This window comes from Haemaphysalis longicornis, unplaced genomic scaffold, assembly GCF_048455015.1.
Source record: "Haemaphysalis longicornis isolate Haplotype H1 unplaced genomic scaffold, Haemaphysalis longicornis Haplotype H1 scaffold_17, whole genome shotgun sequence".
In the NCBI taxonomy this organism is placed as follows: domain Eukaryota; kingdom Metazoa; phylum Arthropoda; class Arachnida; order Ixodida; family Ixodidae; genus Haemaphysalis; species Haemaphysalis longicornis.
The window spans coordinates 3124532-3148645 of record NW_027526276.1 but is presented as its reverse complement, the minus strand read 5'-3'; the positions used below and the strand labels follow the sequence as shown (position 1 = coordinate 3148645).

The following is a 24114-nucleotide window of genomic DNA, read 5'->3' as shown; positions in this document are numbered from 1 at the left end:
CGCTTGAGGACCAATCAAGACGCAGAAAGAAAAGCAAAGCGAGATATTTAAAGACGTTGTAGCAGTAAAGAAGTCTGACAACTATCGCCAGAGGAAGCGACATTGCTTCAGCATTCAAACCAGCCAACTAATTAAGTTCTCTTAGGTGTCGTTAAAGTACAGGAATTGCTTCTGTATGAGTGGTATGCGTAATGGGGGGCTTCCACGATACATTATTTTTGGGTTGATATTGGAACCATACCAATACCGCCACACCACCACTCCATACCGCCACACCACCGGCCTTCTTCGTGTCAGAGCGTGAAAACATTCGCAGTGAGGCTCCGGATTCCGAGGTAACCAACCGCAAATGTCACCCTCCAAGACCTCACGCCGCAATGAACGAACTTTGCAAAGTATAGTCACATATTTTTATCTTTGATGAAAACTCTTGTGAACGTTTATTTCAAAACGTCTGACTTGACTCTTTTTTATTGTACATGTGCAATAAGCAATCACGAATTTACAGATAATTTATTCGCTTAAAGTTCCGTTTTTAGCTTTGACTTCGTCGTCTCCCGCGGTGCAGAGGTGTCTTCCTTCGAGGTGTCCTTGGTGAATAACTCTGCCAACGACAAGAGAGAATCAAGGTCCGGTCCGTGGCTGTCATCCCCAGGCTTTCCACTATTAAGGAACATTTTTAGACCCTGAGAAACCAGCGTTTTGAGAAGCTCACCGCCCTCATTCTGTCCTTCCAGAAGCGGCATTAGCATGGATAACAAGTTCAGCTGAGAGCTGTCAGACTTCGTTCCAATCAAGGACGGCAGCATTTGAAGCAGCAGTGGCGTAAGCTTCGAGAAGTCTATAGAGTCTGCACCAGAACCGCCTGCCGAGTCTTTTCCTTGCAACGCACTCAGTCCATCGATAATACCTTTCAGGCCATCCATTGGGTCGGCAGCACCACCTTTCTTGGATGGGGAACCCGCTTTAGCGAGGTTCGACATGATGGAACCCAGAAGAGCGGCCGACAGGTCCGGCTGCGTACCGCCGGAACTTTGTTTCGACTCGGAAGCTGTGTCGGAGTCCTTTGCTGACTTCGGCTTTGCAGTGCCAGTATTGCCCTTGAATGCAGAGAGAAGGGCGTCTTCTATCGGGGAGCCCCCAGAGGACTTGGATGGATTGTAGTTTTGGTACATTTCGAAGAGCTTTCCAATAAGGGCAATCCAGTCGATCTGGCCGTCTTTGGTGCAGTGATCTGCGAAGAACAGAAATAACGCAGGAATTGCGGGTGTTAGTTTTCGTTTGCTGCACTGCCTGCTTTCCCTAGCGTCTTGAATTAAAATTCGCCGGAGTGATGCTCAGGCAAATTCCACGATGGCTTTCTGGACTATTGATTTAGTGTATAGTAGATGTAGTAGATACGCACAGAGTAGATACTCCGGCATAATGAGCCGATAAAGATTGACAATGTTGTACATGTGCTACAATTTCCGTAGTAGTGACAACAGTTATATAGACTTGCTTTGGGAAATTATAGTAGTTTGGTGACGGGGCAGAAAGACGAAATAAATTTGAAGCTAATTGGATGAACTTCAACCGATGGGGACAGCAGTGCCGTTGCGTGACGCTTTTCGGCGGCCTTGTCAATGAGAGCATTCTAGGTTCCCTCACATAGTAGTTCGCCATGTGCCATGAAGCCCTAATTTGCTTCTGGTTTGCTCGCGTTGCTCTGCAGTGACCGGTTTTGCAATCATTTCTGATTGGTTCCAGCCATAAATGAGCGAATGCTGCCGCATAGTACGTACCAAGACAAATTAAGCTGGGGAAAAGACATAGTGCTGCCCAGTAGCGCAGTGTGCGTATTTATTTATTTATTTATTTCAGAAAACCTGCTGCGTCATAAGCATTTTTCTATGGAGCGGGGGTACAAGGAAAAGTACAAGTGCATAAAAAACAGCTTGGCAGACATGAACAGAAACAAGGTGACATTGCGAACAAACGCACTAAATGCTGCATCAGTTGAGCATTCAGCACTGTCATTCGGCAAGTTATTCCAAACAGAAATAATGTGTGGAAAAAAGCGAAAGCTCTGAAAAACAATTGCGTGGCAGCTGAATACGGAAACTTTGAAATTGTAGTCGCGGAGCGCCGATACAAAGTATGGTGGGTGAAGGTACAAGCTCTCACCGATTCCAGTTTTACTAAAATGTCTGCTATGATTCCAGTCTGTTTCGGAGGCGCCTTCTTTCTAACGCCGGTTACAAAGTAAATAAGGGGCCGCAGGTTGAACACGTCGCTGCTAATGGGTATGCATGCCATTTAGGGAGCAACTTTAAGGCGAGAGGATGTAATGTAGTGCCCTTCTCGAGACGTCAAAGAAGTTCAACGCCAAGATGTCATCGCCCTGATGGGTCGATGTCCGCGAAAACATTCAAGCTGGTTCCGACTGTGCATAGTGGACACAAGCTAAGCGTGACAAGCTCTAACGAAACTCGCACAGCATTAAAACCTAACGATTTTCCCGTGTTACCCATCAATACCTCATATTTAAATTTAGTGCAGAGCAACATAGTTCATCATAGCGAGTGAAAAGCGTAGGCACCGAGATGCAAGAAATTTTAGCACATTACAGGACCCGCCGCGGTGGCTCAGTCGCTAAGGCGTTGCGCTGCTGAGCACGAGGTCGCGGGTTAGATTCCCGGCCTCGGCGGCCGCTTTTCTGATGGAGGCGAAAAGCAAAAACGCCCGTGTGTACGAGATTTCGCCGCACGTTAAAGATCCCCAGGTGGTCGAAATTAATCCGGAGCCCTCCACTACGGCGCGCCTCATCGCCTGCGTTGCGTCGGCGCGTTAAACCCTACCCAGAAACCAGAGGACACCATGGCAAAAACTTACGCTGGTCACAGCGTTCGCTTCTCAAATCTTTTCTTGAAACTTTTCACGCCGACGTTCTAATGAGGGACTAATAGGGATTGTATTCCTTTCCGTGGGGCGATAACCAAAAATAGGTTAAGCAATAGTCTTAGCGTAACAGCAGTTGAGTAATCTTGTTCGGCTCATTTCGTGTATAACCTGAGAATATTTGGTCCACTTAAATTTCCCGTTTGAAAGAAACCATGGGAACTTTACTTGTGACACGGTATATGTGGAATAAGTGCAGTAAATAGGACGGGGGCCATGATACACAATTTTTTTATTCATTGTTGTTTTTTAAATAAGATTTACCTGTACTCGTTGTAATGAAACTTCCCGAAAAAAGCTTTGAGAAAAACATCCGAGAGTAGGGTTTGCGGTTACAGTTATTACTAATAATAGTCACCCTATCGGCCACTTCAAGAAATCTCCTCAAACGTTCGTGGGCCTAAAAGGTAAAACATTCTCGGCCATCTTAGGATTCAGAGGAATAATTGTGCTGGTGGGAGCCAAAACCGGATGCGGAAAAAAACCGGAAGGCTACTACCTCTTTTAAAGGGGGTCGGTAATAGCCCTAAATGGGATAAATTATAGGATCATTCAAGAGTGTGCGAACCAACAGGCTATGCTCCGATCTTCACCTCACGCTAACGACGACCTAATGACATGCTTTTGGCTACTTAAAGGGACAGACAACCGGTCTATTAGTGGTACTACATGCTCTCTAATGAAAATGAAAGAGAATCACTCAAACCAGCTCTAGCCCAAACGGCTTTGTTGATAGGTTCCGAGAGCATTTGAAAGCGGATTTTTTTTTTAATTTACCCGCCTTACGTAGGCTACCGAAACGAATGCTGGCAACCACGACAGTGAGGCGTGCGGTAACACACATCTAACTGTACGTGAGGTGTAATGAGTCATTTGGAAACTTCTCCCCATCTAAAATAATAAAAAAGGCAGTCCTTGCAACTCCTTTTCCTTTATGCGGTTTTTGAATAGCGCTTTGAAACCGACCGAGCTGTTTGTATACGTACGGTAGTGTCATGTTTTAACACTACATGGCGCCCCCTTTCAATCTTCAAAAAGGTTGGTGTCAATTTAATGTTATTTGCAACAATTTATTTAGAATATTTTACGTGGTTACCCACTATATAAAACCCCGGCGTGCGTACGGGATAGGGGACACGCACTTCATAAAAATTGGCTGTCTGTCCCTTTAGTGAGACACGGATTTGAACGGTAAACGTGATAGAATTACTTTACCAGACTCGACTGAACGAACCATAGGTCATCGTATAAATTTCTTGAACAGTTTAAACGCATTTTTTTACACAAAGTAGGTTTGAAAGTGAGCTGCAGCCTACACAGTTCTCTCCATCTTCCTACTTTCTGATATGAGCTATGAGTGGGCGTGGCAATGCACTGAAATGCTTGCATCCTTAACATGAACAACGGCTACAAAAATTAACAATGTGTCTCTATAACCCAGAAAAGGTTGCGATCAAAATTATGAATGCTTAGATAGCATGCAAACTCGTAACAAGCTACCACGACATCATCGGGGTAGTTGGCGCGATGACAGGACCACGCATGGCGTTGTTTTTTTTTTACCCCCGCAGAAAACTCTGAAATGACCAGGTTGTTTATTTGCGCGCAACTCAAAATGTTTCAATCGTTATGCTTCCGTACTAAATATAGTTGACAGAAAGAGCCTGAAATATGTGAAACGTGAGTGCGCCGAATCTAAGTTCACTTCCAAGACATGCATAAAAGGACTTACGGGATCTTTTTGAGAGCCACAGAATTCCGGGACATTGATTCTGTACAGGTTTCACTGCTGAAGTCCAGCTGCGTGTTCGGGCTTAGCTCGGTATTAAAAAACCCCGTGGAAATGAATCTTTCGACGAACTCAGACGCGATACATACACAAGGGTGTTTTACAGCCGTGCGCAGATTTTTTTCAATTGCGGAAATATGAGTTGGTTCTCGCGCACTCCAATTCAATTGGTTCGAGAGGATGTGACACACCGCTTTTTATGTATTGCATCCGAACTGTTTAAAATGAATCTGCATCTGCATCTACATCTGCAACTGTATCTGAACTGTACCTTGCGTTGGGAGATGGGTCAACACAGAAATGTATGCATATGTTACACGCATACCTATATATAATTTACTACACCCATAATCGTGGATAATACGTGTGGATTTCCTGCCCCTTTTTGCTTAATACCTATCAGAAGCAATGATTAATCTTAGTACTACCTTTTTCTTTGAGGACAGGCTGACGCCCCTAAGGCCACCCGCATTGCCTTTCTTTCAACTTCCCAGAATGAGTTCTCAACGTGTAAACGAAATAGACATTACACATTGAACCTTCTAATGTTTCAGATGCAAAAAAGTGGTTTGTGCAACTGGGCCTAAGTCCCTTCAGACAGCTTTAGTGCCCACCACCTACCGCCACCACATAGCACTTGCAACGCCAACTTAAAAATAAAAATGTACATGCCCATTCCGAACATAAATTTGGATGTGAAAACAAAAAAATTTCGGGCAATTTTAGTTCTTACCACCGCAGTCCTTTTCCTCGTCAAGAGGATCTGAAACAACACTCGAATCAAAAGTTCGTCCTTTCCCCCGCACATTACAAGATTTTCAAAGACCACTGGTGACTCAAGTAACTAGCTTTTTTGCAATGCTGCTGGACTGTAATCCGCCAGGGGATTTTATGATATCAGGCAAGCAGTAATTATCACGCACATTTATTGCGTGTAAATATGACAAACTGAAAGGCAGTTCTATAAAGGCAGCTATATAAAGGCTATATACGAATGTGAGTCGTATACGTTACAGTTATTTAAAATGAGATCTGGAATTCTGAGTTAAATCTCTGTTTGAGGAAACAGATATTCCATTAGCTTAAGTTTGATATTCTAATAATGGCTGGAATAATTGTTTATTCCTTCTTTTATTTTTAACCTGACCTAGTGATCTCATGACCACGTGTAGTCACTCCGCGGTTGCCTGAACTCTGCTAAAAGTGAAAGTGAACATTTTCCCAGTGCGTTAGAACATTTCTCTAGTGTGTTTTAACACTTCTTTTATTTTTATCTCGCACTACTGAACTCTGTCTACAGACCGCTTGTCGTTTTTTCTTTCTTTTTTTTCGTTTGTGTCATTATTCACGTGCCGTAGAATGTTAGGCTATCTGCTGGACAGACCTCGTCAGCACTATTAAACTGTGTTCTCTCTCTCTCTCTCTCTCTCTCTCTCTCTCTCTCTCTCTCTCTCTCTCTCTCTCTCAATAATTGTTTGAATGTAATTCAAAATATTACTCATTTTTAGTGCATCTTTACCGCCAAATGTGCTGTGAAACATGTTGCTTTAAGGATCAGTGCGCATTCGCGGCCATTTCCGCAGTGTTTGTGAAATTATACTGGTACGTAGATAAGTAGGATGTTCATTAGTTTTGCGAGATATGCGTGGCAAGCCCAATTCTTTTTTCTATTACAGAAACCCCATTGTGGTTCTCCCAATTTTTACACCTATCACAACCAATCACAACGCCGAGGACGATCAAACTATGAAAAGTCACAGTATACAACATGTTGAAGCAGTACTACCGAATTATAAAGGATGAGACATGTTATTTTTACACCCTGAAGAAATAATAACGTGGAAAATATGCACAAATTCTACCTACTGAACGTGATTGTCGGAACAGTAGGCGTTGTAACGTGAACCTCCTCAGAGCGTAATCCGTGATAGTAATAAAAAATATAACTAATTGAAAAAATAGCCGCTGTTTGGCACCCAAAACAGGTCCTTAAAGCATGTCTGCAACATATAGAAATTAGAAAATGCTAACAATATTTTCTAGTACGTCTTATATCTGCACGATCACGCCAGAGGCTAACATATCCTCTCCTGCATGCCCATGAAACGTTGACAACGACGAGCTGGTCAAAGATACGGTCTGGCCTGTCACCTTTTTGTGTAGAGCGTGTGCCGCTCGTGATTCATGATACTCAATCTCCTAAATTGCAGGAGCTTAGGCTTACCATTTTCTAAATGTTTATCGTTGAAAAAACCTAAAATACCGGTGGTGTACCGATGGTGGAAAGTACCGATGGTGTTCATCGTTGTGAAAACCAAAAGCACCGATGGCGTACGGTCTGCACGGATTGAACAGTGCTAAGACAGGACAAAGTGAATATTAACAAACAAGGCTCGTATTGGTTGCTCTTCACTTTGTCCCGTATTAGTGCTGTGCATTGCACGCAATGAACTTACTAGCCAAGTTACAAACCCTTTCGCAGTGTACCGTCTCTGTAGTGCGAAATAATGACGGAATCTGCCTATCTCAATCTTGCTGCACTTAGCCGTTTAGCTATCGCATTCTAGGAATCTCGGTACTGGATAGTGTAACAAGTGCAGCGCCTGAATTTACTATAGTCAGAACTGTCATGTACGAACGTAGAAAGGAAGTTGAAAGTGTGCTATTAGCTGTCTTGTGCTTCATGCACATTCGTCATAATTAATACATCAAATAGCTACTCTGGTAAACGCCGAGAACGGCACCTGATTTCCTGACAAAAGTACTTGCTACTTCAAAAGGAAATGAACACTTGCCAGCGTAGAAGCGATTTACGGCCCGGGCGAAAATGAATAAATCGGCTTGTCGTTGTGAGGCTAAATATAGAAAAAACATTACCTACCAGGAACCTTGGCTTTTCTCTTGCCTTCTGTGCTCTTGGGTGTCTTGTCCCCCGTAGTTTTGTCCACCTTGTTTTCCGCAGTTTTCGCCACCTTGTCTTGGGCACCCATCGCGACACTGACGATCAGTAAGACCAAAACTGCAGACGACGCCCATCTTGCCAGGAGGACCATGGCTGAGAATTAAACCAGGCTCACAGCTGAAAAATAAGTAAATTAGCACACTTAGTTCCTCCCAGCCCTAATTACAGTGGTAGGAGAGAACGTGAAGAGACGGCCATTTACGAATACGGCTGTTGAGGAAAGGCTCGTTCGCGTTCAGACGTCTACCGTGGCTATATGGAGGACACCAGCTGTCCCTTTTGTGTCCAAGCGGTCTCCCTAGCCGCGCCGAGCGAACGCCTGCCCTACTCTGCGAGGTACATGATGGCTGGGTGAGGGCAGATGAACGAGAGGCTGAGAGGAGGTAGCTCTGGCTGCGGCGAACACCACCAAGATCAAGATGCCCTGGGAGTGAGTAGTTTCAAATGATGGGAAATGAGTGCACCATCTGCTTGAGTAGGAGAACACAGCACTCCCGTCAATGCAGGTTTTTGAATGGACGATTCCACAACAAACAACGCAGGAGGCGGACGACCTCACAGGCGTTCTCTACTGGGCGGGGATTGCCATGTGTTACACGCCGTTGAAGCGACGCAGCTCTGTAAACATACGCTCGGCACGCTACGTGTGCGATCTGCACGGCGGCTGCCGCGTCGCGCTCTATAAAAAAGGGCGAGTGAAGAAGCGCGAGAAAGAGTGCTGCAGACGGACGGAAGCTTCGGAGGAGGAGGACGCAGAAGCGTCTTGTGAATAACGCATCTTCTCTGGCGCTCTATTGTCTGCGTTCGCTCGGAAGGTCGCCTGCACGGTCTCTGGAGATGGAGTTGTAACTGGCGCCCAGATGTAAAGGCGGGCGTGCATGACCGCCATAGCGGTCTTTGTGTGTGTACAAAGTGGTTTATGCAGTGCTCACTGAAAAAAGACAACCTAGATGCTGAGAAATAAACCGGGGAGGCTACGAGGCTGTGGGAGCTGGAATAGAGGGAGGGTGATGGAAAATGGGTAGGAGGAAGGGACCTAGAAGAGGGGGTCTTCAGTATAGAGATGTAAAATTTCAGGAAATGTTGAGGGCGGGGAACCAAAAACAGTTTTTTTTTGTGTTTTCTGAAAAATATTAATAAGATAAAAAAGGTTATTTCAGGCAGATCTATAAAAAGCCAGATACGTAAGGACGAAAGCCCCAGTTGTATTATCAAACGGATACGAAATTCCTTGGAAACGCTCTACTTTTTTTTTACATTTTATCCTGGTTTAAAAGAAACAAAACAAAAGAAAACTGCTTCTTCCCACATTTTTGTTTTTTTAACCGCTTGCATGTCTGGTTCACTGATGGCCAAGCTATATAGGCGTGGTTTAGTGCCGGCCAACAAACAAATCCAGAGCCAGAAAGTAGTGCATGGCGAAGCTAAACCCGGGCCAGAAACTAACTTATATCGAGTTGTTTTAGCCTCTGAGAGAATCAACCCCACGAATGTACAGACGCCAGCACACGCAAGCCTGTTTTTTAGAACGGATGGGTATAATTATGTTCGACGGAAATGGGGAAATGAAGCCATGTTTTATTGGAAAAGAGAATTGGTGGTATGTCAGATGGGATGTCAGATCTTAGTTTGTGGCTTGCATCCAACAAACTGGAATTAAATATAAAGAAAACCGCATATATGTATTGTTCAGAGCGAAAGGGACACCCGAACCTTTAAATTTAAACATGCAATTCCGCGGTTCCCCATTCAAGGAATCCACATCAACCCGGTTTTTGGGAGTGCTGTTCTAAGAAAATCTCTCGTGGACACCACACGTAGAATCACTTCGATCAGATCTCTGTCGTGCAATTCGAATTTTAAGCACGCTAAGACATTACCTACCGGCAGTTGTTAAACGCGATATATATTATGCGCTCGTCCACTCACGTATAAGTTACTGGTGTTTAGTTTGGGCGACCACAACTCAGACTAACCTAAGAAACCTTTTAAACCTACAAAAGAGAGGAATGCGGGCTATTTCCAACCTGCACAGAACTGAAATCGTAGCGCCGTACTTTGAAAATTATAAAGTATTCGATATCCAAACTTTATACAAATACAAACTAAGCCAGAAATTTTCCGGCAGCATAGGACCGATAAAGCATTGTTTGAAACCAACTACTGCCACAAAAACACCTGTCATGAACTACGAAGAAACGAAATTGAAAAACCGCGCTCCCGAACAAATTATAGTACTCAGAGATTAGCATCAGAAATACCTGATCTGCTAAATTAAAACCAATTTTATTGTATCATTTAAATAGTTCCATACGAGTGATGACTTTCAAAATACTTGTAAAAAATACTCTTTGAAAAAATGGCACCCGAAAGTTAATTTAGATTTGAAATGTGTGACAACGTATTCGCAGTGTTGTATTTTATACACCTCACACGACTGTTTTGGTAAGTTGTGTTTACATCCGTTCATGTACACAAAATCTATTATCCTAATTTAATTGTTTATGCAATGTCATATGTAGAAAAACTCTTTATTTACCTGATGTGATAGTTATTTCTGTTCCGCAGTTATGTACATCTTTTTTGTTGTTGTTGTGTGTGAAAATTGCAAACAAATTACCATTCGAAGCCGCTACAGCTATAGGGTGCCATGGCCCAGTCAGGCATGGTTTTGCATTTCGCCATGTGTCCCAAGACAATCGTGAAAAAGTTGTCTTTGGTACATTTACCTCGAAAAAAATATAAACTCTTTTTCGGACAAAAATTAATGTCGGGACGCGCGTGCGACCGCTTTATATGCCGTATTCTGTGCCGTCATGAGAAGGTTTCCTTGAATATTGTTTTAGGTATACCGTTAAAATTATGTTGCGTACCCGCCGTAAGTGCAAAAAAAAGTTTGCTTTGGTATTGTTCGGGTAAAACTTCCTCTTCCTAAACTTTTTCTACTCGTGTCACCGTCTCTATCTTTTGCGTAGGATATATCTGTTATCATTATACGTTTTTTTTGTGATTTCTCATTGTTTTATATAGCCAACAATTGTGTGGATACAGTTTGCCTATGATGTCATTTGGTTTGTTGCATGTTTACCATTTCATTTACTGGTGCTTGAATGCGCGTCGCTAGTGCTGCCGCCGTTGTGCTACATCAGGGACGGGGCCTCGTCAGGCGGTCCGATCGAGCTCGATCAATCGGGCTCGATCAAATGGGCTCGAACGCCTTCTGCCCCGTTTGCCTCGGCAGAAGATTGGAAATTATGCTACCTTGCACGGTGTACTTGTATTCTGCCTAAACAAACAAACAAACAAACAAACAAACAAGCAAACAAACATCTGGAACATTTCCCCCGGAAGCAAATAGTGCTGAGACTGCACTCATATTTCTGACGACAAACAGGCATAGCAAAATCTCTACTTAATAAAAATGCACGAACAGATGGTTGCTCGCGTTTTAATTCCCGTCGTATAATTAGCTCAATACCACCGAATACTAGGCTCAATACTACTGATTCACTGTGCCAGAACAAACAATCCGTTTACCAAGGCTAACTCTGAACGCATTGCCATTAGAGTTTTGCCGCTCATGTAAGGGTAAGTAAATGATTCCCTTCCTATTATTTTACCCACGATGTTGATTGAGTCACCAGAAAGTGCCCAAGTGCATTTTGAGTGTCGCCCAAGGGTACGATTGCCCTTGCCTAATCCCAAAAAATAAGCGGGGTGATTTTTCATTTATGTAGGATGTTTGAAGCGCATAAAAAAACTTCTGTTTAATATCAATGGCGTTTAACTAAAGGAATATTTCGATCACCCAGATCCGCTGTTTATGTGGCAAAACTGTTTATACGCGGAAAAGAAATGCCAACCGGAAGGATACATACTTCTCAAGACTATGAAAAGGCGCCAATATTTTTTTACGCAGCGTATTTTTTTATATATTTTCTACATTTTTTATGCTGTTTGCCCGCGTACACGCAGTGCTTCTTCAGCCACCCGTTCTTCTTCATAATAATTTCTAAAAAAAAACACAGCATAATTCCCCGACAATCTATTCTCAAAAAGCGGTATCACTTTTCCCCAATACTAAAGCGTATTATATATGCCTCACATTTCGGACGCGCATGCTCTTTTCACTGCTACGCATCACTGCGCGGAAAGTAAATCCTTTGAGCGTTTGCCTTCCGCTTCTCTTCGCGCTGTGCCTGAAACACCAGCCACTCGAAACAAAGCGGTCAAAACTACGTAGACTTATCGAAAAAAAAGACCTCGCTAATAAAAATCGAGGCTAGTTCACACGTGCATTTCATAAGCTATAATATCGAACACCAATAGTAACATTGTCATTTAGCCCGAAAAAATACCTGCTGCGTTTTAATGCAGAAACTTGTTAGGTTACTCTTACGAAGGAAAACTGCGTCGGCCAGTTAATACCCCTGTACAACCATTGAAGTTAATTTGCTATGTTCATGATTGTAAAGAAAGGAGCAGGAACGCTCTGGAAACATTATTTTTTTACTTAGTGGGTGATCAGTGTTTTATCTGTACTACTGTACATGTTCCCTTTAACACGGTTATCCGTGTAATCATTGACTTTATCTTCATGGTTGTGTAACTGAGTGCAGTATGAATGGCAATGGAAGCTACGATTCGGAGGGTTGAAATCGAATTTCGCAATGCCAACCCTCGATTTGCAGAAAAAAAGAAAAGAAAACAAGAATTCAGCAGCCAATAAAGAAACACGTCTCCCGCTGTGCTGTACTAAAGGGTCCGGCTTAAATTCCGACCGTGGATGGCCATTTTCTTGTGGAGGCATAAAAGAAAATGGCCGTCTGTCGAAATTGTGGAGCACGTTAAATACCCGCACATGGTCTATATTAATCCGTAGCAGTTCACAAGGGCACCCTTCATAGCCAGTTGTAGGTTCTGCGCGAAAAAGTCCGATTTGAATTCAACTGACAAGCTACGTGTAATATGACCCTTCTTAAGTCTTCAGGGAACGAAGCGAATGGCGTTTCTTAAAATAGTGACACAAAGTTCCCCGCGACACACAGCTAAATGAGGCAGGAAGGAAGTGCATTTCCGCAGAGTGTGCGATTGTGCCACTGTCTTTGTCTGGTGTCACGCCTTAAGGAAGAGAATTTCCGGTGCTAATTGGGAGCGCCACTGATATCTAATCGCACTGCACAGGACGGGCTTCACGCCAACGTTCGCGCCCAGAAAAAGTCCCCCAGTGACACGTGGCTTTCGCAAAACCTGGGAAAAACAGATGTACTCTGGGCTCACAGTTTCGGTAAAAAGTTGGTATTCATATTCCCCCATGCAAATAAGTGTTCACACACGCCAGCTCAAAGCTTTCCAGGGGATTTTATTGCTGCTGGCCCGTCCAGCTTGTCAGGCCTGGGTATATATGGGGTTGGAATCAATTGATGAAATTAAACTTGCTCTCATGAGAATAACCTTGATTTGTCCATACCGTAGCACGTTTACGGGATGTAGGTACAAGCGAGTGCAATTATCTGTTTTGTACCATCCTGACGAGCGGGCATATTATCCGATTTGATGCCTGTTCAAGATCTACGCAACAACCACGCTCGGCGTGATCAGTACACTGAACTGTGTTTACTTTTTTGGCAACCTGCTATTGATAAATAGCTCAAAACCATCTTTTCGAGGTCAAAACTGACGCAAGATCACAATAACGCTGACAATCGTGTTGCTCTGCATCATCTTAGGGTGTATCCACATGTCTCACACTCAGTCTGACGTAACATTTAGTGCGGGTAGAAGGATATGACACCCAACGTTGTAAATTCCAACGCAAAACTGGTAAGGTTTTTTCTAGTGCCTGCCCGTGTCCATCTAGATTTCTTCACCGGAACTTCCTGGGCCACGGGTAATTTCAGGAATGATATGTAAATCATATGCGCTCCACAAAACTGGACTGGGAAGCATGGGGCAAATTCTCCGTCAAATGATTGTTTCGCCGAATAAAATGGTTGTCAATCATTCAAATGACTGAGCGCTTGACGATATGAATGTGTGCGCTTCGTGCATTCTGTTTGCACAACTATGTGTGTATGAGAACTTTTCATATGACCTTCACCACCATCCGGCGTGGCAAGTCGGGTGGCCAGTCTGGTTGACCTCGCCTGGGGATTGAAAAGCCTTCTCTCTCTCTCCCTCTCACTCAACTCGATTCCTTTAACGCACATCTGCCTCAGAACGTCGTTTTGTTTTTGCTTCATGAGTGCAGTGGCATTTCGAAATAGGTAAACTTGAATTCACTCGGATAATGATTGTGGGATTTAAAGCGCCGAAGCTACGCCTGGGTAATGAGGCACGCCGTAGTAGAGGGGTCCGCATAAAGTTTGACAACCTGGTGATATTTGACGTGTGCCGAAATCTCGACACAGGGGCGTTTTCGGCTTTTGTGTCCATCGGAAAAGCTGCCGCCGCGGCCGAATTCGAACCGCCTCTTTGGGCTCAGCAGCGCAACGCTTGAGCCAGTAAGAAACCCCGATGGGTGGAACAACCGAACGACCGCAGCTATACCAAAGCTCAGAACGGTGTGACCTAGCCATGGGCCGCAATAGCGTTGTTGGTCACGTGGCTTCACGTTAACAGCGCGGCTCATGCGGGCTGCAGCTGCACACGGCTCTTTCTTTCTTTTCTTTGCCGGCTAAAACTCGACCACGAGGAGTCGAGCTGAATTGTACGGTTCCAACCACCCGAACGTAGTTTTAGCGCTGCTCAATCCATCCATCTTTTCCACACCATCTTTTCCTTTACCTTTTTTTCTCTCTTATCCTGCTTCCCCATCACCTAATGCAGAAGCGGTTTAGCATGCCCGGCTTATTAGTTTTCGTGAACGGCAAAACAAACCGCATTTTAATTAAAGTTGCGTTAATATTATACACTGCCAGAAATGGGTTTACCCTTCATTTTGCAGTAAATAATGATGACGTGTTCAAACCGTGCCACCAGGGGTGCGGCTTGGAAATGTCTTTACATATGTACTCCGTGATTCTTCTCTTTGCTATGCCCGAAATCCTATTTGGAAGAGTACCCGGTGCCGCGGAGTTTAAAGCGATTTAAAACGGTGCTAGATGATTCCTGAGCGTATACTATAGACAAGGTGACAAAAGAGATTGAAGCCTCTTTTTTTGCCGACACGGTTGTTGCTTACATTGGGCCTACAGTGGCGCCACCACTTTATTGGACGCCGAATCTACTCCAGGTTCAAACCACGCCCCTTAGGTCAGCTCGCGCTGTCTGGTGAATCGCTCGTGAGAAAGCGCGGGACATCGCGCACCACACGCCATATTTCTATGCTCCCGGTTGACACTTGAGGTGCACGCCTTGGCTTCGCGATCCTTTTTTCTGTATTGTACTTCCCTTGGTGCAGTTTGGTCCATATTAGAGCGCCTGGAAGGCCGTGGTCAACATGGCGTCGGCATAAAGTATTGTTTAGTAAAGTGCCTATCACCGCATGTTTCTGGGTTCGATGGCCATCCCTGCCAACTGATGTTTGAGTTACACGATGTATTTAGCGAATACGACGCCCGAATTACTCCAGCGAAGGTTCACTTGAGGTAGAACAAGCGCTGACTAGATACATTATATTACGAGCACTCACTGTCAAACAACACTGGTAAGCAGGCAGCTGAAGTAGGAGATAAATGCGGCAGGATCCAAAGAACTCAAATTTATTGTGAACGCGAAGTGCTTGTATTGTACTACTCGTACGTCCAGCTGCGGATTCGAAGATAAATTTCGCACATTTCTGCGCCGATTTATTTTGAATATTTTGTTTTGCCTTTTTCATGACAATGGTGCAAATGCTAGCCATTGTTATTCGCGTGCACCGGCGAAATGCTGCCGTTGCGACAAGAGGGTGATTCGATGAACTTCGCGGTTCACGGCTTTTTGCGAAAGTCAGAGCTGAAGGCGTCCCCAAGAACGCGGAGTGTTGAGTCATCGGCTTTTGCTTGAGCGGAGAAATATAAATTGCTTGTTCCTGAATGATTTTAAGAATTCGCCCGCTACACATTTCTTTATTGAAATGACGCTTGTCGAAGTACGTTGCTGCTGAGATAATAACACGACGTTTTCGATATTCATGCACTATTGATACATGCATATAACAACCAGCGTTACCTTGTGAACCCATGCATTGTTTCTAAATCGGCTCTGAAACCTGTCTTATTAAGGTTATTAAATCAATCGGCTCTGTTTTAGTATTTAAAAAACATACAAATATCAGATGTTTCTTGGTTCTATTGCGTGCAGGGTTTTTGATGGCTGTAGGAAGACCTAGAGAAAAACAGCATTGAAACACTCTTACTTGCCATTCAATATCATGTGTATTGTTAAATTTTTGTGATGGAATGAATCAAATGTACTTTAAATGACGAATATACGATCATTGATGGCACCCAATCTGAAACTGCTGTGGTGACAGCCACTTTAGGTCGGGGGCGCTAAAGAGGCGGTGGCGAGAGATGACATGGCGGCAGTTAGGGGTTAAGACGCCACAATCACCATAACATGTCTGTACTCTTCTCAAGGGCTGCTAGAGCTCAAGTGAATTCTACGGTACCATCACAACCCGCAGAAGCTCTGAGGTTTCATGTCGTACGCTGTGGTAGCTGAAAACTCTATGCCACAGAATTAGGCGAGAAAGCACCGATCCGTTATCAGGGGTTCTTCATATGAAAACAATGAAGCGCTTGAAGCTATCGTGTTCTTAGGAAATTCGTTAAAATGTCGCGTTCATGCATCGTCGCAAGCCAAACATGTGATAAGAACGTGGAGAGCTGAAAGGCCTTCCACACTTCTCACAAAGTGGTGGTAGTAACCCTAAAAAAGATGACTGGAGTACTCTTTCTTTTAACGAGAGCTTCCGCGGAAGCCCTCATCCTTTAAACTCACCTAATTAAATCAGTTGTTGTTAGCACGTAAACAACCATTATTTCAAGCTGCCAAAGAAAGAAAAGCCACTTCCTCGACGTTGAGATTAATTACTGGAAAAACCAGCATTTTCTTAGGCCGATTACCCCAAAATGTAGCTGCTGCCACCTTGTACCTTTTTGTATAGATTCAACGACATGGTTCCAATGCTTCACTACCACATATGATGTGGCTTGTCGTAAGCACTTAGCCCCATTTCATGCTAGCCGGCAGCACAGTAAAGGCTATGGGAGTAGACCCTGCAAAAAAATAAATAAATGGTATCTCTCCCAATCGCATCGTGGCTTAATGGTAGGAGACGGGCACCGGGGAATGGAACACGCTGGAAGGACCAATGCTTAAAACGCCACTGGGATTTGTTTTAAAATCAATTATACAATGTAATAAAATAAAATAAGCTCAGGCAAACATTGCTGCCTACAGGGCTTAACGGAATGTCAAAACGGGAGTTGAATGTCAAAACGGGAGTACCTGTTGCGTCGTCTGCTCAAAGGAAATACCGCACGAAAGGTGACGCCGCGTCAAGGTACGCTCGCTTCTTAGAAACATGCGTCCCGCCTATCATCTAGGAAGACAGGAGGCATGGGCCAAAGCCTTCAGCAAAAAGTACGATTCCCTCCCCAAGGTTGCGTATGCGGACGCAGCCTCATACCATGGAAGGCGAGCAAAAGCGGCGGTGGTAGCGACGCAGACAGACCGCCAGACTACCGCACCCCTCTGACAAGCCACAACACAAGAAGCAGAAGAGGGAGCTGCAGTACTAGCACTTGCGCAAACCAAAGGAAGCGTTATCATAACGGATTCTCAATAAGTATGCAGAAATTTCACCTCAGAGTAGGTGGCACAGACGACCCTTCGCATACTGACGACCAAGCAACCTGACAGGGACGTCGAAATTGCGTGGACACCAGCCCATTTCACTGTGGACGGCAATAAATTTGCCCGCCGTAAGGTCTGAGGCTTTGAAGACCAGTTCACGGAGGATACGACCGAGCTCGCACCACAGCTCAAGAAAAGGCAAGAAACCCCACCCACACAATTCCCATCCAACACGTTCCCACATCCAATGCGAATGCACCTCCTGTTCCCTTATCAGTCTGAAGCGCAATGCATTGCAACTACCGCACGTAACCAGGATCACTCAGACAGATCGTCCTAGAGTGCGAACAAAACCCAAGTCTAGCACCTTTACATCCCCTGCCCTTTCCCCGACAGCAGTAGAAGACGCTGCTGTCCAGCATCCATCTCGCCATCCAGCTCCTGCTCGTTCAGAAGGCGGTTGTAGCCAAGACGGCGCATGCATACCCGTGAACAGGGGAGCACTCCTGTGACGAAATCATTTCTCTCAATAAAGTTTTTGCTCCCTCTTTCTCGACTCAACGTTCCTGCGCGCTCTTCTCCGAACTCCGCTTGGACGCGTGGCGCCATCTCTGAGTTCCTATTAAAACAGGTACTGAAAGCAAAACATGAGTGGATATTGCAGCAGTGAACGCATATAAACTTACTACGTTCAGATAAGACTGAACGAAATCCCGACTATACTAGTTGAGTTCAGGGTATTTGCAGTTTTATTGCGTCGAGGAGCTTTGCGCAGTGTTGTTCACGTGTTAAGAAGAGCCCTATTATGCTCACCAGGATTGCCGATGTTGCATGCTACGTGGAGAACGGAGTATGGATAAGTTCACGCTGTCACGCGAAACGAACAAATTATCTAAACCTGTGTGGTACGTTTCAAGGAAGGTCGTCCCTGCATACAGTGTTCCCATCCCACTCCGGTAAGGAATAAGGGCGTTGTTTGTCTCAAAGCGTTCTTCGAACTTTTCGATAGCCCCTTCATCCCCCCGAAGTCCGATTCTAGACAAGCGTACTGCTTGACCTTTTCTATTAACTTTCTTCTTGATATCTTGGACTGCGGTTCCAGATGGCTTCCAGGAACAGTTGACGTGGTCAGCATGACAGTTTGGCGTGGTCGACATGACATTTGGGGACTTGTGTCCAAGATCGTCAGAGAAGCGAAATGTTTTCTGTATAAATCCATCTTCTATGAGCGCCTACAAAATGTCACACTTCAGCGGATATGGACCTGTTCTAGCATAGAAGAGGTTAATTTCTTTCCTTTGGGACATATGCTATTAGGACATGAATATTTCACCCTTTATTTTAAACTATCCGTAGCGAGAGTTTTACGAATTTCTAATTGAATCTTATACATCCTTAAGGATGTACGCAGTCATTTCAAATTGAAATTGGAGTTTCACGCGCCCTAGCTGCACCTGCGCTATGAAGGGTGTTCTACACATGGGTAACTTTCTAATTTGGTCCTCCCGGGGATATTCACAGTTCGCAGATTAGTTGGCACAAATGCTTTTTTGTTTGTGGTCTCCCTCAAAAAAAAAAAAAAAACCCATGGGGGGCCGGGAACCGAACTCCCGCCCCCCTCCTGCTCACTGGCAGAACGTTTCAGCTGATAAACCGCCATGGCGGGTGACTACTGCTCATCCCATTTACATTCACTAAACTATTAAAAATTGGGCCACACCAAGGCCAAGAACATGAACGTACTAGGCAGTAATAATAAAAACGTATACGAATATCCCTGCATAAACGTCTTTGTGAACAAAAGCATTTTTTTTCTGGGTTGTAAAGCAGAGTTGAACTTCTGAATAGCAGTGCTGGGAAAGTCCGGTGCCCGTTACGAAGCCTGAGCCTTAGGTTGGATGTAAGCGCGGTTCATTATATTGTAACACCAGGCGCACAATGTCTATTAAATGATTTCGCCGCCAAACCAAAACAAGAAAGCCGCGTTTTATGTGCCCACGCAATGCCTCAGCTATCAATGAAAGGGAATATACGGCATCAAGGTCATTCAGGCTAATAGGGAGGGGTTCATTATTCGGCTGGGAAAACTGGCACGGTCAGATGATTTCGTTTTTCGTTTTCACTGAAAAACAACATCCACGGTCGAAAATACAGCTCATGGTCACTGAGGCAGCAGCAGGGCGTCCCAAACACGGTGTGACCGCAGGAAGTAAAGTTGTAGCAGATATTGCACTAAAAAGCTCACTGTACAAGAACAGTTATGTAACCTCCGCCTAACCAAAGTAGAGAGACTACCTCGGTGGCTGGCTTGGCACTAATGACCCCGGGGGTCGCAGAGCACGTGTTTTGGAGAACTGAAATATCAACGCTCGGCCCCTAAGTTTACTCCGAGCTCATTTAAGATGAAACGCAAACACAGGGAGGCCCCGCCAGTGTGAAATCGCCGCAGAGCGATTCGCAGCGCAGTGCGATTGTAAGCGCGATTCTTGCGGCCAGATTTGTTGCGGCACATGCTTACAAATGCCCTAATTTGGAGCTCGTTAGGAGTAATAAATGCACCCGACAGGCGTTTTAAATCAGAAACTTGAACGAGCATTTGCTGGACGACCAAGAGGCGCACTGCCGCTGGGCGCGGACGATAGCTACTGCTTTCGCTGTGCTTCTAAGCACAAAGGAAAGAGGCAAAACGTTTATCAGCTGTGTTAGAGGGTCTATTTGACGTGTACCACAATAAGGTCACGCGAGACTATGCTCCGTGCACCTTTGTAACGGCCACTGCCACCGCTGCCTTAAATACGACCAACGTCCTTGGGTATAAGTTATAAAAGCGCAATGTGTTAGTGACTCAGCGAGTGCCACAAACAACACGGGGTACCTAAACATGTAACAAAAAAGAATGTTAGCGCAAAGTACAGTGCCTCCGTACCGTTCACTGAAGAAAATGTTACTTCGAAAGACGTTCCCTCTAACCTGCGTCTGCAAAGTCACAGACATCCCGCTAAAAATATCCCCCACCTCTAGAACATCCATGCTAAGACACACACACACACCTTTATAAAAGAATGACACCCCAGTAACATAAACTTGCCAAGTCGTAAATACACCATCAAATCTTAAAGGCCCAAGGTACATTTCGTAGTCACTGCACTCAAGCCAAACACTTTGAAGGTATTGAAACAACATTGTAGCTACAGTAACACACAGTGCTGCAGCGACGCTGAAGACAAAGTAGGCTTTGCGAATTTTGCAAACCGTATCCACATTGAAATTGTGTAGGCCATTCACAACCTGCGTTTTCTCGGTCGACTTGCGGATAGTTCTTTTCACGACGGAATGACACTCAGTATTCCTGTTTTCCTCGAACGACTCGTCCCTTAACAGTACGTGATGACGTCAGCTGTGAGGATGCATTCACTAGTCCCAAGAGCCCAATATAACACTTTGGTATCACGGGGAATATCTATTAGGCGTCCCCCGTGTATAAACCATAAGGTTGACTTTGACCACGAAAGAGGTTAGAAAAGTGCGCCACAGCATGACGATGCATCAAAGCGCATTTAAAACTACCGTGGCGTCAGTGCGGTTGCATAACGCCGGTACGAAAGGCGTGTAGTGCTAGGTGCTCCTCCGATATTTGATGCTTAGCGAAGGACGCATGCTTCCCAAAATACTCAGGTAAATACTATAATTAGAAAAAACACCATGGACGAATAAAACTAGCCAAGCACATTGTCTGAGAACATTTGTTCAGCGATGATAAAAGGTACTAAACATACTTTGACGTGAAAAAAAGGAAAAACGAAAAAGGTCACAAATTTTGTTTGACAAAATTTCATTTGATGTCCATTCCATGCTTGCGGTATATTCTTCCCGAACTTATATCGTTATCGATCTTCCATGATCTCGTGCATGAAAAAACATGCAAACGAAATCAGGAAGCCTAGTACGAAATTAGCTCTAAAATATACAGCGCGTGTACATGTACTGAGTGACTTTGAAAAATTTGCAACCCTGACGTATTCAACGAAGCTAGAAGCATGGTCACAAAATAATGCTGTAGGAGGAATGTAAAAGCCGAACTGATATTAACCAGTAATCGTACTAATATGGAGTAAGAAAACCAATAAATACAGAAGCCCAAGTGAAGCGCAACACAACATGTGCGAAGCAGCTCTAATGGTAAATTAGGCTCTTCAATCCAGTTTATGTATCAACGTTACATTGAACCTGCCTACGTACACAAGTGTGCTTTCCGGTCGCTTTCGTTTGCAAGTCGAATACCACACACACCTCACTGTTTAGTCTGTGTTGTACAGTGTAAACTGATATTCCTCGTGAAATGGAGCCTCGGACTGCTTACTTTCATTGGCAGGGAAATTATTCGGCTCACAAACGAGGCAAGTACGCCGATTTTACATTAACGTGTGTGATGCGTCAAGGGGTGTTACAATGCTCGGTGAAAACTTGGAACAGCACGATAAACGAAGCGCGACTTACCTATAACTCGGGAGCTTCGACGCCGGTTGAAACCCAAGACTGACGTGTGCATGCGGCCATGGGCACCGATTTCATAAACACAACTTTCCCCTCTCCACGACGCCTCACGTCATCGCTATTGCCACGACAACTGCAGCGAGAGGCCGCCTCCGACGGCGTCGACGGCGCAGCGGCGTCACCAAGGGCGCGCGCGAGCGCGATTTCCGCCGAGCGCGCAAACTCTTGCAGCTCAGCGCGCGCTGTTGGCACACTTCGTTGGCCGGCGCGGTCGTGGCAGGACTGTTTTCGACGTCGGAGAGGACTCGTTACTCGCCACGGTCGTCGGCGAGGGTAGAAAGAGAGAAATTGGGAACAGCGGCGGGATGCTCTTACGTGACCAGGACGTCGTTTGGCATCATCGCTGGCTGCGAAGTCGGCGCAGCCACAAGTGCGAGCGGAGGAAGCGTTGTCGGCGCTGCCGCCTAATCGCGGCAACACCAGAACGCGCATCCGCTCTCGGTACGGCGCGTACGTGGCTGTATTGTATTCTAAAACCGTAAAATGAGCACCGCTGTCGCGGCGCAATACAATGCTGCTGTCTTCTTTGTCGCGTATCGCAAGCTTTGTGTGTGACGTGTACGGTCTCTAGTATTTTTATTTTGTGCGGGACACTATATTTCGCTCTGACACCGTCTGTTGGCGTGACAAATGCGCGGGAAAAGTAATTTTCTTTTTTTTCAATTTTTCGGGTTTAACGCACCGAGGGTACATCTGCGCAATGTAGGCGTCCCGTAGTGGAGGGCTCCGGAATGATATGGACCACCAGCGGATCTTTATCGCGCGCCGAAATGTCAGAGCCGGGGTATTTTCGCGTTCCGCCTCCATGTGAAAAGTCGCCACCGCAACTGGGGCCGAACCCGCTCGCTTGGGCTCATCAGCGGGTTGAAAAATTCATTGTCAACTCCCTGAAGCAATGCGCGGTCATTGGAAGAAAGCTTGAAGAAGGTTTCTGAACATGAGAGCCGCTTAACAATACAAAAACTGGGTGACTTGAGGAATTACCAGTTTTTTGAAGTATTTGATGTAGGCGAGACTGAAAATAGAAGAAATTTCAAGTATGTTGGAGTCATTCGAGCTTGCTTGAGTATGTCTTGCTTCGCGGCGGCGTTAAAGGTCCTGTTAAATGTCTTTTCAAGGTTTGACAAGGCAGGCCATCTATCGTGTAAAATACCAGGAGGAACATTTTTGGTTGTCGTAGCGATGTTTTGTGGCAAATGTTTTACAGAAAGTGACTAGAAAAGGTTGTGGCGCAAAGGGCTGGAAAACTTTTGCACGATTACATGTACATATAGGATATATAAGATAAAAATATCACCTTGATAGAAAGCGACCTGCCCATCGCCGCAGGCGATACTGGGAACCGGCGTGATAAAAAATTGCCGGGCAGGGCCGACGCACTCCGTCACGCCGAACTCGCCAGCTTCGCTTCGCTCGCAGTGGGCCCTGCGACTGCTGGCATAAAAAGTACGCTTCGTGCCAATCAATTCCGATTGTACTCATCGCAGCGTATAATACCGGCCACCAACGGGAATTCGCGGTGAAGTCTAGACCCGTTTCATAGCTGTGCAAACGCCAACGTACATAAATAAACCACACGTGTACCGTATCCGCCTGCTCGATTAGCATTCTTTATTTTCAAGCATTTTCGTTCATTTCATTGATTGATTGTAGGATTCAACGCGCCGACGCAACGTAGGTGATGAGGCACGGCGGAGTGGAGGGCACCGGATTAATTTTGACTACCTGCAGGGGATCTTTAACGTGCGCCGAAATCTCGTACACACGGCGCGTTTTTTTGCTTTTCGCTCCCTTCAGAAAAGCGGCCGGGAATCGATCCCGCAACCTCGTGCTCAGCAGCGCAACGCCTTAGCCACTTTGCCACCGCGGCGGGTTTTCGTGGATTTTAACACGCGGAAACTTTGTACGTTTTAGGTTCACGTCGAGGAGCTTTTTTTTTTTTCGTGAAGCTCGTCTATGAACGCGCAAACGTTCACAGGGAAAGCTTTAATTGCTATAAACACCTGAACCTGGCCATTCTGTGCGTGGTAGCGCCGGCGCTATTGCGGGAAGTCATAATGTTTTTCCGGCAAAGGGAGCACTA

The 24114-nt window shown here is 45.2% G+C and overlaps 1 protein-coding gene across 5 annotated transcripts; it reads right to left on the bottom strand.

The window, feature by feature from the left end:
* Positions 1–453: 453 nt before the first annotated feature.
* On the bottom strand, positions 454–22440 carry LOC144166391 (uncharacterized). Of its 5 annotated transcripts, none has more exons than XM_077695906.1 (4): positions 21975–22440; positions 7611–7808; positions 5463–5492; positions 454–1234 (listed from the first exon to the last, which is right to left on the bottom strand). In XM_077695906.1, the coding sequence occupies exons 2-4, from the start codon at positions 7780–7782 to the stop codon at positions 522–524; spliced, it is 915 nt and encodes a 304-aa protein (XP_077552032.1). In that variant the 5' UTR covers positions 7783–7808; positions 21975–22440; the 3' UTR covers positions 454–521. The 5 variants fall into 5 exon arrangements, with proteins under 5 accessions (XP_077552032.1, XP_077552033.1, XP_077552034.1 ...); XM_077695907.1 differs by lacking the exon at positions 21975–22440 and adding an exon at positions 7939–8055; XM_077695908.1 differs by lacking the exon at positions 21975–22440 and adding an exon at positions 7894–8029.
* Positions 22441–24114: the final 1674 nt, after the last annotated feature.